This window comes from Pholis gunnellus, assembly GCF_910591455.1.
Source record: "Pholis gunnellus genome assembly, chromosome: 11".
In the NCBI taxonomy this organism is placed as follows: Eukaryota; Metazoa; Chordata; class Actinopteri; order Perciformes; family Pholidae; genus Pholis; species Pholis gunnellus.
Window position 1 is genome coordinate 22,478,800 of NC_136538.1, and position 16,497 is coordinate 22,495,296.

The window sequence follows — 16,497 nt, forward strand, 5'->3', positions numbered from 1 at the left end:
TGAAGCGATGTTTTCCTCCAAAAACAACCTCGCCAGAGAACTGACGCGATGTTTTCTCCCCCCCCCCCCCCCCCCCCCCTCCCCTTTTATCATGCGTGTATGCCTGCAAGCATCCCACACACACACACGCGCGCGCGCGCACCTGACCCCCTAACCTGCCCCACCTTCGCAATTACGCATCAGAGGCGGTTAAATTCCTGCAGGTTATTTTGGAGAAAACCAACTGAGGGCGCAGGAGTAATTATCACGCGCTGCATTTAATTACGCCTCGATCAAATGTCTCGCGGCTCAATATTTAGGGCTTTTTTTTTTAATGCTGCAGTTTAAAAAAACAGAAAAGAAAAACAGACACTTGGTCTCCCTGAAGCGGGGGAGATGTTAGTGTTTCAATTTAAGACAGAGAGGATTAAAACATGGGAATGCGCGAGGCCCCTCGTATTAATTATGGACTCATTTGCATTTACCCCGTTATAATGAGGAGCAAATAAAAATAAATCAACAAGCTTTTAGATAAAAGTGTGAGTAATTCAAAACGAGAGAAAACAGGAATCTTGAGTAATTTTCTGGTGTAATAAACTAAAGTAAAACTTGACTCGTTGGGAACCGAAGTGAGACAGAATCCACTGAGGAAGCTCGATGTGACTGAACGGATCTTTATTGGATGAACATGTATGTGAGGGTGGTTTCTCCTTAAAGATACATTCAACATCTTACTGTCATGTTTGGAGATATTAATCCACATTTTTTTCCTCTCCAGAAAGAATAAAAACGCTCTGACTCCAAATATCAAGCCAAGTGCTGCGGTTTCAAACATGTCCAATGAGAGGAGGCCAGCTTTGAGAATGTATAGAGGTTAGAATAATAATAATAATAATAATAATAATATCTGGAAAACAAACTGGACAAACGTCCAAAGAGTTCTGCATCTATGTTTTAGAGTTTTTACCCTCAAGACATTTCAAATTGTAAAACATTTATTTTTTCTGAGTAAAACATATAAAAGCTGAACTTTATGGCCAATTTGTTCTCTTTGGAATATTTGGAAAGATTTACATACAGGTTTTTTTTTTTTTTCTTCTTTTGTTTTTTTTTCTCCCAAAGTGGTGATAAACAATTTTTCAAATTCGGAAAAAAAAAAAAAAAAAAAACCACCAACTAAAACATGGTCAATGTAACTGACCCAAATACATATTTACATATTTCAGCTCCTCGGCGTCGCTGACTAAAAATCTCTGTCATCCTAAAATAACCAATTTGAGAAATAAAAACTATACAGGGTTTGATTTGGGGGTCCGGAGGTAAAGAGGTGCAGCAGAGGGAACGTACTCCTCCAGAGAGCTGCTGGTCGAATCATCCAGTGAGCGTCGTTAAAAACGTTCTTCATCGTCAGGAAGCTGCTCCGGATGTTCTCTCTTCTCTGAACTTCAACTGTTCCTCTTCTTCTGTTTTTGTTAAATATGTTTTTTTAAAAGACATGGAGGACGAGAGAAGGAGGAAAAAACAAAAAGTCCGATTGCTGATCTTGTGGTTCATAAACTCTTTTTGTCTTTTGAAAAAAACAAGCAATATGCTAATCTGAGGAATGAAAGAAGAAGAAGGGGGGGGAGCCGGCGAGCAGGGAGAAGGGGGGATAAAAAGCTTGATCACAAGACTTGGAACCTCCAGGAGGCCTGGTCTTTGTAGTCCAAGCAGTCTGTGGTGTTAAAGTTGAGCTTCCACGAGGAGGCTGCAGTCTGCTCTTTGTAATCCAGGCAGTCGGAGGAGTTGAAGGCCAGGCCGGAGCCGCCGTAGGCCTGGTGGTGGTGGTGGTGGTGGCCCGACGACTGGCCGATGTGGTGGTGCGGGTGGCCCGACATGGAGGAGGCCGCCATGGGGCTGAGCTGGTGGGGGTGGTGGTGGGAGTGCATGGGGGCCAGGTAGGAGCTGCAGTCCACGCCGCTGAAGTAGGAGCCGGACGGGGTCGGGTAGCTCTGGCCGTAGCCCGGCGTCTGGTTGTAGGACATCGGGTAGGAGGTGGCGGCGGCGGCGGCGGAGCCCGCCATCGAACGCTGCATACAGGAGGCGTTGGAGGCTGGTCCGGGCTCCGGGAGCGGGGCCACAGCGGTAGCGGGTGCGTTTCCGGGGGAGATGGCGGGGCTCCAGATGGAGGAGACGGTGCCGATGGAGGTAGAGGTGCTGCTGAGCGCCGCCGCCGCTGCCGCCGGGCCCGTGTGATTGGCGGAGGAGGACGAGGACGAGGAGGAACCGGTGCTGGAGACGGCCGGCGGCGTGAACTGACCGCTGCTCTCGGAGCCCGTGCTCTCCCGGGCCGGAGACGACTTCTTCTTGGGCGGCCGGGCTTTGGCGCTGTTGCCGCTCTGCTGCTGCTGGCGACACTTGGCCCTCCGGTTCTTGAACCACACCTAGAACCCATGAGAGCACACAAACAACCTCAGCATTTCATTTAAAAGAAAAGATGATACTCCCAGGCCACGCTGGGAGTACATTATGGAGGAAAATTGAGGGGTTATTAGCCATCGAGGTTCATTTCCACCCCCGGCCCCCTTTGGCTCGGACCAACCATCACGGGGTCTAATTTCATAGCTGGTAGACGGCTCTAAGATAACAGGCTCTTGGGTTTCACCACACAGTGAGGTAACTCTAGAGGGTCGGATCATGTAGAGCATTTTGTTTCACACACGCATTCTGAGAATAACTGGCCTGCCTTGGTTTTCCCCCTAATGCCTTTGAAGAGCAGTATTTGTTCAACATTGTAGTACAGCAGCAAGTTGTTTGTAGAGTATTTGCTTGAATACTCTGAACATCTTCAGAGCAGATCCCATATTTCAGATCATGTTACACAGCCTTCTGTTAGGTTGCATCCAATAATTACGAAATAGTCGATTCAAAATAAGCTTTTCTATTCGTTTACATCAATGTGGACAGTTTAATCTGGATCCATTCATTGAATCAAGAGGTTAAACAGTGATGCGAGTTAAACAGGAACAGAGAAAGAGGAGATTGTATAAATAACCACGACACTTGAACGCAACCATAAACTGCCTACAGTTACATAACCAGTATAAACAAACCAGTGTGTGTTTGGCAGCATTATGTTAGCAGCTCTAAAATCATCACTTTGTTTTCCTCATAAATTAGTTACATAATCCTCCTGTTACATTACACAATAAAGCACCTTTTAGTCACATTTATTGGTATAAATACCATAAAGATATTGATCCTGATCTGATTTATCGATGACAGCTAACAGTTAGCTAGCTAGCATTAAAATGTGTGTTTAAAACTAATTACTGTTCTCAGAGAGTGAACACATAAATAACTCTTGAACTGTCACACTATTAATTAATCACGAATAATTGATTGAGTTTGAGTCGCAACACAAGCTGCTAACAAAACAAAACGTCAGTTTAAACCCTCTGTTTGTGACATTAAGTGTTTCTGACCTGGTGACACGTGGTAATGTAATAGTGAGTCTTTGTATAACAATAACGGCGGGAGTTTTTTTTAAATGCGTCACTTCTCACCTGGACTCTGGACTCCGGCAGGTTGATCTTCAGAGCGACCTCCTCGCGCATGAAGATGTCCGGGTACCGGGTTTTACCGAACAGAGACTCCAGGATGTCGAGCTGAGAGCGGGTGAAGGTGGTCCGCTCCCGGCGCTGCTTCCTGGGAGTGGCTACAAATAATAAATACAAAATAAAACAACGTCAATAAAAACACCTCAAACACACGCAGGACTTCAGCATTACTTCAACTTTGTTGTCATTATTAAGCGAGAAAAAGTCATGTTTATTTCTGCTTTAGTTTCTTTTAAACCTTTATTTTTAAATTGATAAAGAGAATTAACTTGAAGCATATTTAATATTTCCTTTTAAACTGCTCCATAATGACAGTAGAAGATAAAGTGTAATCACTTAAAACCATCTGAATGTGAAGACTGTTAAACTAATTACTTTATAGCTATAATGCCGAATTATAAGTCATAGAAAAATATACATTTTTTTATTTTGCATAGTTGTTTGTTGCTTGTATGTAAACTTTTTGAAATCCATCCAAACGTTATTATTATAATTAAAATTAAATATAACTACAATAATGTTATTATAACAATAATGGTCATTATTATAGCAATAATAACAACATCCTTACTATTATTATTATTATTATTATTAGAGGCCTAACAGCCAAACATATCATTATTCATCTGTAGATATTTTAGTAATTTTCTTCATGATATCTGGAGCTCTTACTGGTCCAAACTGGGAGCATTCACGTGTAAACTGTGTGTGTGTGTGCGCGCGTCTCCTACATGGGTAGCCCACTGAGGGGTGCAGCAGGTCCATGGCAGCGCCGCTGAGCCCCAGGCCGTTGACGCCGTAGGGGGGCTGTTTGAGGTAGGACATCATGCTACAGGCGGTCACTGCTCCACCCAGCTCAGGCCAGTGGTTCGGTTTCCCCCGATGCTGCAGCTTGACGGGACAGGGGGCCGATCCTAGTCACTGCACAGGAGGGGGGGGGGGGGGGGGGATATTACAAACGATTCAGGAAGAAAACATAAAACACATATTTCATCCTAAATGCTCAGCGGGATATTTAGAAATACTCCAACATGTTTATTTTATATCACGAATTAGAAATATCTATCATATTAGTTTTATGTTCTGCGGGTGAACCAGTGAGTCAAACGGGGACTTTACGCAGGAAACCACCGAAGCATCGTTCAGTTCGACTCTCACAGAGCTCCATAGATCACATTATTATTATTTATTAGGGTATGAAAGCATGAATTATAGCGGAAGATAAACTGATCGTTCAGGAGCGGAGACGAACATTAAATCCTTTCAGGAATATTAGATTTATTTTGGTGAGAAAGAAAAAACACGGAGGAAAATAAAACGTTCCTTCTCACTCAGACCAGATTCAATTCACGTGTTTAGCTTTAATTTAAATCTTCTGATGAGATGAAAACTGATGAAAAGTGAACGCGAGTTTTTTGTCAATAAATCATCGAGTTGCAGAAAATGTGTTTATTTTATTAGAATATTACGGTTTAATTTGAATTATTTCCTATGTTGTAAAAACGTGACTAGTTTTACATCAGAACAAACTGATTTAAATCCTTTTAATAATTACATCTACATAGTTTATTTGGCCTCCATTATGTAATGCATCACGTCAGTGATCTTAAATAATGAATTATTTGTGTCGCTTCAGAGTCAGAAAGTTAAATGCTGAAAGGAGCTCACGTCTATAAATTAAATTAGCTCCTAAAAAACGCAGAATTATTTATTGTTTCGTTACTTTTTTCTGCATTTGTGTTTGAATTAGTTTTTATAGTCCTATGAGTACAATGTGTGTGTTTAGTGTGCGTGTGTGTGTGTGTGTGTGTGTGTGTGTGTGTGTGTGTGTGTAGGCCTGCACTCACACTCGCGCGCGTATAAAGATGGATTATGGATGCGGTTCTATAATCTATATAAATCACAGCTGTGTTTGTCTGAAGTCGCTCGTTGTGTTTGTTTCGGGTCGTCACACTTTGTGTGTATTGTGAGCAGCACGAGGCTCCTGTGGATCTCACGACAACAGAATAAAATCACCTGAGATCTGCACGAGGAGTTGAGTTCACTAGTTAGTAAGAATTCACTTTAGTCTCGCTTGTATTTAGTCAGCTCCCTCCTTCGTTGGGACGCTCAGGGGAACAGAACTAAACTACAAAAGGAGAAATTGTTTCTTCACGTCACGATTTTCAGCAGATTCAAAACTATATTTTCTGTGAAGCACAAATATTGTGGTCATTCCTGTCCGTGCTTTTAAAATGCATGTTTAATTCTGTGGTTATATATTATAAAGGCCTAGTCTTTACTTTAGTTGGTTTGTGTTTCTCAGTAAATACGACTGAATTATACTTATTTTAAGAAAGAAAATAACATTTCCTCCGTTTACTGCAGAAAATAAGAATAATTTATCTGAATCCACTAATTCAACATTTAACTTCACCTTAAAAATGAAGCTGCGTCCACATTCAGAAACTCTGATCCTCCTGATGGAGCTTTAAAAGAAACTGATCACAGTTTGATTTTTTTATCTTCTAACTGAGGAATAAAACATAAATTTAAAGCGCGTGAAGAGGCGATCTATTTTAACAATGAGCTCCTAACAGACCACAAACAAGCAAACGTGTATTCCAGCAGCTTCTAACCCTCAGCTGGGCCGGAGAGAAGAAGGCGAGATCTCGGTGCAAATGAACTCAATTAGAATTTAGATTAGACCTCCGGGGAGAGAGCGTTTCAGAGGAGCTCTTATCAGCAAAATAAATTAACAAAAACCAAAAACACGCCTCTCCAATTATCTACCAAGTGGTTCAAACGCGTTAATGGCCAATTGCTCTCAAATAGAAAACTCGTAGGAATGAACTGGAATGGAAATATTACAACGATCTACTCCGGAGGAAGTTTACTTCATTTACCCGGTTCAGGTCGGAGTCCTCCGCGGTGCGGATTAATTGATATCTCCGCTAAAACGTACAGAGGTGCACATTGAAAACATTCGCTGCAGACGTCAGAGTTTAACGTTAAAATACGTTCTGGAAATGTTTGAAAAAAGTGACTTTTCACACTTCAGCCGCTTCTGTTAATGACGCATAGTTTTGAGAGTAAAATGCGCACAAACGTAACAAAATAACCAACTTTAAGTGCGTGAAACAGGAGAAACGTTACCTGGGTTTGTTCCGCCTCTTCTCTTCTCCCGAGCTCTTCGGGCCACAACACGCGAGCAGCAGTAAATTATCCAGCAGTGAAGTCTGAGGTCACAAAACTCTGACGACGGCCGACTTGCTCAAAAACAAACAACAGTGTGCAAACGAAGCGGCATCGCGGAGAAAAACACGCAGTTTATCAGCGCGCGGGGCGTCACCGCGTCCTCGGTGCGGTTCCGGGTGTTTCTCTTTTCTTTTTTTTTATTGCAGCCAAATAAATCAAACTCATTTGCTTTCAGGGGGCTTGTCGTTGTCTGTCAGAGTGTTAAGGTGATTTCTAGGAGACGGATGGAGATTGATCACCTTCTCTCCGCCCTGCGCCTCTATGAGCGGAGGACACCTGCGGATCCGCCTCCTGCAGCCAATCGGCGCGCGTCCCCGCTCTGACGGACGGCGGGGGCGGCCTATAGGGTGCCGCGGTGGCAGCCGGGAGAGCCCACTCCCATTTACCCCTCTCTCCCCCTCCTCCCCCTCCTCCTCCCCTCTCGGTCCCGGTCCCGAGCCCAGACGAACCAAAGAGAGGTTTGCAAAAAGATGGAAATGTTTCAGAGGCCTGCAGGAGAGACGGCGTCTGCGCTCTGCGTGTGCGCCAAAGTGTGTAAAAGAAGAAACCAAATTTAAGAAGATATTTTACAGAAACATTTTATTTTTTGCACGCGGATGCAATGGCAGCACCTTGTCAGTCTACTTTCCCACCATTTAAAACGCATTTAATTTAAAGAAACGACCTGTTTTCTTGCTTCCTGTTCTTTCATTTCCTCAAAAACATAAAATCAGTCAAAGGACACAAATACACGATTCCGAATGTTTCAAGAGCAATAAAATAAAGGAGAAACTTGTTTTAAGGGTTAAAACGGGTGCTTAGTTTGACAGAAAGCTGCATTTTAGTTTAATCAACAGCAGAACACACATGACATGTAATGCAGAGAATCCTCAGCTTCTTATTAATGCTGTTTATTTTTACGGTTTATTCCTCTGTGATGAGAAAAGAAGTTAAATTTATCCATTTTGATTTTATTGTGATACACCCCCTCCTCTCTCGCTCTCTCTCTCTCTCTCTCTACACACACACACACCAGTCCTCATGAATATGAATGAGGTCTAATCCCCATTTAGAATTACATTTGAGGATGGTTGACGTAAAGTTTAATAGGGATAGACCTCAAACTCACTGCGGAGGAAAACGAAGAAGAAGAAAAATCAGCACCAGAAGCTGCGGTCACTGAATCACATCCTGCACTTTACGTAGATGTTTCTTCTTTTTTAAATGTGTTTTTTAACCCATCACACACAAAACAAAGTGAGGTCGCAGCTCAGCTCGGCTATCCTTTGTGGATCTCTGCAGGAAAAAAAACAAACTTCTTTAAATGAGGCCTGAGCTGAAAGCGAGCTAATGTTCAGAGAGAAGCTGCAGGGATGGAAATGACATTTTACATGTGTGTGTGTGAGGAAGAGGAGGAGGAGGATCAAAGTGGAGGCCTTATAAGACATCGACGAGAGCACTTTGACAGAGAAACTTAGACACCAATAGTCGACCAACGTCATGTTGGAGGCCTGTAGTGATGCTGCTTATTGCAGGCAGGAACACCTTAATATACACAACATAGTCCATCCATGTCTTCTTACGCACGGAGGCCAAAATCAAACGTAAAAATCTGACCGATGGGGACAGTGAGTGTTTCCAAATCTACGAATGATGCGAGAACATGAACAGAGGTGACGTACTGAGAGGAAATGTGTTGTAAAAGAACGGGTGTTTTGGAGAGGGGGTGTTAATTTGGGGTTTATGTTGCCCGGCTGCTGACTGGAGGTCAAACACTTTTACGCACCTTTTTTATTTTTATTTATTTCCACATCTGAAGTCCGAGCAGTCAGAGGGCCCGTGGAGGGTCTGACCGAAATACCATCACCCCTCCTCTCCTCTGCGCGCACACTCACACCCACACCCACACACACACACACATACAGGCTGTGTTAAATTATGCAAAAAGGCCATTCAACAAATATGGCCCTCACAACACAATGAGTCGGGCTATTCTGACATTTCCACTACATTTCTTGTTTTTTTCCTCTCCTCTCTCAATGTAAGACCCCGAGATAAACCCCTGAACAAGTATCAAGTTATCAAGTTGGACCAACCTTTTGTAATAAGAGTATTTTGTCTAATCCCAAATTGCAGTTGAATTTTTCTTAATGCTGAGCTGGTAAAGCCTGGGATTAGGCGGCGAGGAGAGGAGGGGGAAAAGTTTTGTCCCTTCAGCCGGCAGGATTGGAAGCGGGGATCTGCGGGGATGTTGTCGGTGCTTATTAAAACGATGATGCATAAAACACAGCGCTGTATAGGAGCCCGGGCACCGCACGCGGAGACCCGGGCTCCCTCAGGTGCAGTTTTTTTTTTTTTTTGGGACGAAAAAGGAAGTTACCGCGGAGGCCGAGCGGCGCTCAGCACCTGTGAGGTGAGGCCAGGAGACATCAAAGCTCAGGAGATAATCCATTCGGCTGAAGGATCCTCAGCTGCACAGCAGCGCGGAGGCGCCGCCGCCTTTTACGCAGCGCGTCGCTCTTATTCACTGAAAAATAGGGAAATGACTCCAAATGGTTGTTTTTTTTTCCACTCCTCCTGCTTCAACGGGAACATTAAAGACACCCGAGTGACTCTGCGGAGGTAAGACGGGACATTTTGCTCTTTATTCACTCCAGAAATAAACGAAATCTTTAAATAAAAATAGATTTATCATTAGAAAATAGTTGGTTTAATTAGGACTTTAAGTAATTTTCTTTAGACGCTCAGTGATTTAAGATGAGGTTAATATAAAATGGATTAAATAGTGATGTTAAAAGGAACAAACATCAAAACTTTAGGAGGTAAAGTTAAGTTTTGCGCATGAAAATTTAAAAAAAATTCAACAAGCTTTTAAAACAAAACATATTTAAACTATTTATATAAAACACGTTTAAATCCACGCAGAAGTGCCGGGTGCTGTGACTCATTTTAAAGGTTTCATCTACACACACACACGCATACACTGCAGCCCTCTGACTGCACCGACATCCTTCAGCCGTTTTGGGCTCTTTGCTTTTCTTCTCCAGATTACAGACCCGCGCGATAAAAACGCGCCATAATACGGAGTAAAAACAAAAAAAAGCGCCTCGGGGGGGGGGACGTAGAGTGCACGTATACGGTCAGGGTCCCAAGCAGAGAAGAAAAGGAATCAGCAAATTAATTTTGAGAGTATGAGAAAGGCCGGGGAGGACGTCTGCTGTCACAACCTATTTCCCGGCTTTAATCGGGGATGCGAGGCTGCCTGCAGGGGACGGAGCGGAGGATTTATTTCAGGGACATTTATTCTCTCTTTGTTTCAGTTTGACATTCATAAAAGTAGTGCGAGTGGGAAAGAAATCGGGGACATTTAAGGTGGTGGAATATTATTTTTTCTACATCTAAAGAAATGACACTTTTTTGTTTTATTTCCCTCTCCATCCCGCTCCTGGTTGCGGGTGACCGAGCCTGTCCAGCTCGGCCCCCCCCGTCTCCAGCGCGCTCAGAAGCGGCCCAAAGAGAGCGAGAGAGAGAGGGGGAAGAAGAAAAACCATCTGCTCGGTACAAAGTGATTTCTCTAATCTTCCTCAGAGGAACCTGCTCAGCACCGACCTCAAACAAAAAAGAAACGCCAATTTTAATTTATAAACACGCACAATTCGCGGGGGAATTGAACGGAGCGCCAATAATAAGCAGCGCTAAACAAGTGATAGGGCCACTTATGTGCAAAGGCGTGCGTGCATTTCAATAAGTTAATGTGCAAAAGAAAGGTAAAGGTATTTGGATTACTAGTTTTAGATTTGCAACTATAATAATACAATCTAGCGATGAAATATTAAAACAATTTAAAAACCTGCAGCTTTAAAAATAAATCCCGGGTTACAAACAGGCCACACGCCCTCTGTGGAGTATGAAATCATAAGGACTTTATTATTGAAGACTTGGGTTATGACACTGGAATAAATAAACAGATGTTCAACACGTAAAGGACAGCTGCACCAGATGTGGAGCTCTAAGCGATGCACGTGGAAAGCATATTTCTCTTCTTCAGAATACAATAAATACAAACCAAACAGTTGTTGAGCAAAATGCACATGAGACGTGATGGAAGGTTCACTTACAAGCAGCTTAAAAAGGACAAAACGGCAATAAATAATATATAGAGATTTTTTTTGACTGCATGAATCCTGACAAAAAGAAAAAGAAAAAAAGAGGATTTTTGAAGCTATTAATCAGAGCAGTGATGAAAATATACAACATGAGATTTCATTTTTAAACATATTCTTTCTTTTGGTAAACTGCTTTCAAGCCAAGACAATAAAAAAAGCAAGATTTATGAATGCGCCCCCCCCCCCCTTTAAGATATTTTACAAGTAAAAAGACTAAAATGAAATAATTCAAAAGATACAGTCAAGTAACGAAGTAGCTTGAAAAGACTGATATCATAACGACTCTTTTTTCTTCTCCTTTTAACTGCAACGACCCCCCCCCCCCCCCATTAAACCCAGTTGTGCTGTACCTCAAACCCACTGGTCTCCACATTCAGACAGAGGGCTGTGCTGCATCACTTCATGCTAAAATATCACACAGGGTTTATTGTAGCACTGCTCTCCTCTCACAGGTATTTATATATTACAGACACGTACCGTAAAAGTAAAAGCAGGATAATAAAAATAAAAAACATTGTGTGTAAGTGGGTCAGTTTGAGTCAGTATAAAGTTGGTGCGAAGGCATCGCAGGGCCTCTTAAATCTGCCGGGTCTCTGCGGTTAATTTGACCAAAACAAAACAACCGGAATCGTGATTCAAACATTTAGGAAAAGATCATATTCATAATCATCATAATAATGAGATACATTTCTTTTATCGGCTACATTTGTTGGTTGTGTTTTTATGTTTCTGAAGTGACAATCATTGAAGCACACACTTCTCCTCTTTCTTGGCCATCTTTCCTTTGTTCTGCTCCAGAGTCCTCTCCAGGTGCTCGTCCTCCTCCTCGGCCCTGAGGAGGGCAAAGGTGAAGAGGTCAGATGGGGGAGAAGGTGCGCGCACACGCGCACACACACACACACACACACACACACACACACACACACACACACACACACACACACACACACACACACACACACACACACAGGTAACACAGTCGGTGCCACTGTACCTGGCACCCTGTTGGCCAATCTGGAAGAGATCCCGCCTTAATGCAGGTGTGCCTCCGCCACACGAACGCATCTACTGTTTAACTACGTCTACGGTTTCTGGGGAACCTTCTGGAAATGTAAAGAGAGGCAGCAGACGCTGTCTCGCTCCACTCCCCACAGGGGGGGGGGGGGGGTGTTGGATGTTAGAGTCGGAGGATTGTGGGTAACTTACTGTTTCTCCTGGGCGTCCAGGTCTCTGACCAGCGCGTCCCGTTTGTTGACCAGTATGACCAGCTCATCCAGCAGCAGCTGCTCTCGTCTCTTCTGGGCCTCCGTCTTCTGCCAGTCTGCAACGACACCACGAGAGACACAATAAACACTTTGTCACTTGGATGAAAAGGTGAATTTGTTTGGAACTCGTGACCGATGAGATGAACGTGAAAGAACATTTCTACGAATCGTCACCTGGAGTCCTCCAGGAATAGAACCGTTCCTCCTGAGCTCCTCTAATCAAACGTTTTTTCTGGACGTGGCTTCACTTTGAAGGACTACAGAGCTTCAACGTTGACGATCTGCTTGGACACTTTGGTTATTAACCTGCTGGACTGTGGAGACCAGACCAGTTCCATATGCGTGTGATACCACGTGTAAACACACACCGGCAGGTTGTGTGTGTGTGTGTGTGTGTGCACAGTGAGGATGGGTTGACTCGAGCAAACACTCTTTAAGGATATAGTTGTTTGCTTTGAGGAGTTCTCATGGGAAAATGCTGCTCGTATTAGAGTCCTCCATCTTAATTAAAAAAACAGATGATTTAGGTTTTTGTTTAGAAATAATATCTTTCTATTCATTTATATTTTAGCCCAGTGAGTTTGAAAAGTTTTTGGGTGCATTTCTGAGGTTAAAGTTTAGTAAAAATCAGATTGAAACTATGTTTGTTTTTCATTTAGTTTAAGATTTAAACTCTTCATCTCTCACGGAAACATCGAAATAAATACAAACATCGAAAAGCCAAACATCGAAATAAACAAACAAACAAACAAACAAACAAACAAACAGGTGAGCCCCCCCGAGTCCCGTCTCCCTCAGTTCTCTGGGGTCTTTGCAGGAAGAGGCCCCACAGGGCCCCACAGGGTCCAGGTGGGACCCCGAACCAAATCCCCTCAGCCTCTCCCTGGAGGGGAGCGCTTCACTCCCCCTGGGGCTCAAATATCCGCCTGGCGCCCTTGGCTCCACATTCACCGAAACACCGGGGCGGCACTCCCCCCGTCCTCTCCCCCCAACCCCCCCCCCCCCCCACACACACACACACACACACACACCACAACTACATCACAATTAGTCAGTTTGTTTACCTCCTTTCTGTTCACACTAAACAACAACACAGCATCTATTTAGCAAGAAAAACAAGACTTCCACATGAATTAGCGGCGGCACAAAAGAAACTTAGCTTAGCATCATTTTAAGTGTGAAACTAGAGCTACTCGTCAGCTCAGTGTGAGAATCGTTTACTATAATAATAAAAACACACACTTCATCCGAGGATTCAAACACAGCGGAGACAACTTATGAGAGCAACTTCTCCCCTCTATCGAGATTTAACCGCCGTCTGATTCCACAATAAAAGGAATGTTGTAAAATGTCACTGCCTAAATAAGTGGCTTTATTAAAAATAAATCCCCCCCCCTCCTCGTTGAGTAAAATTGCAGCAGTGTGTGTGTGTGTGTGTGTGTGTCACGCTGGGCCCAGTGTGTTTGTCCTGAAAGGTCTGCTCTCTCTCCATTGGGCCCCGCTCGGCCCTTTGAAGTCGACCACAGAGCGAAATGAACACAGACCCAATATTTGGCTCTCTAGGTTCCTCTCTTCCTTTCCTCCCTCTTTCTTTTTTTCTTCTTTTTCTTCTTCTTCTTCTCAGGGAAGCATATTTGCTCTCCTCCAGCTTTGTGGAGGGAGACGACAAATAACTTCATAATAAGCCTGAATGTCTAAAGAGTGTTTTTGTTTCTCTTTTAGACAAGAGGTTAGTTTAAGGTGTGATGAGTCATCATCGTTAGACGATTGTGAGACAGGAATGTGAATCCATATCCGCCATAACTCCACACTCTTTCCCACAATCCTCTCTTTCTCCACAAGGCCGGCCCACAGGAAAAAAACCCAGAGAGGTATGTTAAAACAAAACCTTTCTTCTTGATCCTGCCCTCCTTCTCCTTCAGAGCACATCTCAGCCAAAAAGCCAAAGTCCTGGTGGAGGGGTGAGGGTTACGGGGAGAGAGCTAAGCACACTGCTGTCAATCACACATCGCAGAGTCCCGCCCCCCTCATTAGGAAGGTAAACAATAAAGAGAGCCGATGAGAGACATGACCAGGCAACACCAGAGCAGGGCAGGCTGGGTAACCAGACACCCAGGAACAAACAAAACAGCCTGCAGCCACTCAGAGACCCTCCCTTCACCTAAGCCCCGCCTCCCCCATCAGAGCGAGAGAGAGAGAGCGAGAGAGATTAAAGACTTGGAGGAGGGCGTACAGACTCACATGGTGGGTGCGTATTCAGATAACCCTCGCCGTGCACGCCAACGGTAACCATGTGAGTCTGCACAAGGCACACAAGAATGCGCCGGTTCAAATCCCCATAAACACCCCCCCCTCCACCCGGTCTCTCCTACACTAAATTTATTCAAGAGAGCAAACTGGTCCAAAGCCCCGTGTTCTCTCTCTCTCTCTCTCTCTCTCTTCCCCTCTCTCTCCCCCCCCCCTCCCGAGGATTTGATTTTCGTTCTCCGGACGTTTACGACTGAAAACGTCTCTTTTTTTCTCGCCCTCTCCGCCTCTTGTTCTTCGGGGGAAACGGCCTCAAAAAGCTGGTTTTGGCCGACGTCCAAGTGGAGTCAAGAGACAAAAAGTGTCAGCAGAGGAGAAGAGACTCAAACTCAACAGCAACCAGGAGATTTGATTCTCTGTGACGTCACGTAAAAACTATTTACTCCGGTTCTGAACTAACTGAGAGCGATTACATAATTTGTATCTTATTGTTCCGACTTACAAGTATCGTCTGTGCATCTGAACCCTGATTATCTTCCTCCTCTGAGCTCCTTTAGTGCCCAAAAACTATTAAAAACACATCAAAGTTCCTTCATTGCGATGCACTTTTGAGTTAATTCCACTTTCACCGTCCTGCTGTAAATACTCAAAGAGCACCAAAGACCACAGAGGTCAGATGCTTTAGGGAATATCTGAGGCCGGACTTTAAGGTTTTACATCTTCAGGAGCCAAAGAGACCGAAAGACTATTGTTTCATGGAGTTAGTTGAATGTCTTGTTTTAACTCTCAGATATTCAGTTTACTGTCACAGAGGAAAGAAACCACAAATATTCACACTTAAGAAGCTGAAAGCACAGAGTTATGACCTTTGTTCCTAAAAGAATTACACAAACATTATCAAAAACAGCTGCTGGTTAATTTAATAGTTAATGAGACACTTCAGCTCTTAAAAACGGAGAGAAGTTAGTTCACGAGACACTTAAAGAACTTTATCGTCTCTCTTTGTGTCACCTGAATGAAGCAGCACAAACACTGCTAAATAAATTATTAAAAAAAAAATACGTTATTTTCCTAAATTTCCCCCCAAAAAACTCCAACAACTCGTGGAACGAAGCTTCTTGTTATCAGCGGTTCCAGTCAACTAGCAACCCTGAAAGAGTTGGCGACATCATCAAAAGTCGCCCATGTGATGGGATTCCACAGTGCACCTAATCAATCAGGGTCTGTAGCGCGCCGCCCCGATGTGTTACAAAGCCCAAATAGATTTACAAATGGGAAGTGTGTGTGTGTGTGTGTGTGTGTGTGTGTGTGTCGGGGGTGTGGAGAGGGATAAGCTCCTGCATAGGATTACATATTGATTTTAAACATATAAAAAAGCTTATCATATCAAACCGTAACAGGGAAAACTCTGGGACCCGGCTATGCATAAATCCCTTTTAGATGGCGAGAGGGCGTCCACTTTAAAACACACACACACACGCACACACACAAACACAAACACACACAAACAGGCACTCGAAGGCAGCCAAGACACAGCTTTGCATGCACACATAGGTGTGAATCGGTAAGCAGATAAAGAGGGCATCGTGGATCAATGTGGAGATGAGAGTGTGGCATACAGATGGCATTTTTCCTGCCTGGCATCTCACCAAGGAGGTACAAGGGAGGCGGGTTATCACGAGCTTGTAAACGACATCAACGCCCCAACCGACAAGCCCCCCCCCCCCAGCGGTTAAATCAAACTCAGAAAACCTTTTCTTTCTTTCACAATGTTTGCATCCTCTGGTTGTATAGAAGTCTATGAGAAAATGACTCTACTTCTCTCTTGATTTATTACGTCAGTAAACATTGTAAACATGAGTTTATGGTCTCAATCTCTAGTTTCAAGTCTTCTTCAATACAGCATGATGTTCATTTAGTAAATGATGGTCCATTTAGAGTCAAACAGACCATAAAGCAGGAGATGCTTTAGAGGCGGGGCTTACTGTGATTGACAGGTCTCTACCAGAGACGTATACGGCGTCT

General features: G+C 43.7%; 2 protein-coding genes across 2 annotated transcripts in view; both read right to left on the bottom strand.

Moving 5' to 3' along the window:
• Positions 1-799: 799 nt before the first annotated feature.
• Positions 800-6,857, bottom strand: otx1 (orthodenticle homeobox 1). The gene is made up of 4 exons (XM_079169237.1): positions 6,714-6,857; positions 4,310-4,499; positions 3,525-3,676; positions 800-2,402 (listed from the first exon to the last, which is right to left on the bottom strand). The coding sequence occupies exons 2-4, from the start codon at positions 4,404-4,406 to the stop codon at positions 1,644-1,646; spliced, it is 1,008 nt and encodes a 335-aa protein (XP_079025363.1). The 5' UTR covers positions 4,407-4,499; positions 6,714-6,857; the 3' UTR covers positions 800-1,643.
• A 4,443-nt stretch (positions 6,858-11,300) lies between these two features.
• Positions 11,301-16,497, bottom strand: part of ehbp1 (EH domain binding protein 1) — a 129,384-nt gene continuing 124,187 nt past the window's right edge. The window contains exons 22-23 of the mRNA XM_079169122.1: positions 12,167-12,281; positions 11,301-11,792 (exon numbers count right to left, since the gene is read on the bottom strand). Coding sequence (XP_079025248.1) covers positions 11,702-11,792; positions 12,167-12,281 — 206 coding nt within the window. The 3' untranslated portion in view covers positions 11,301-11,701. The remainder of the gene's footprint in view (positions 11,793-12,166; positions 12,282-16,497) is intronic.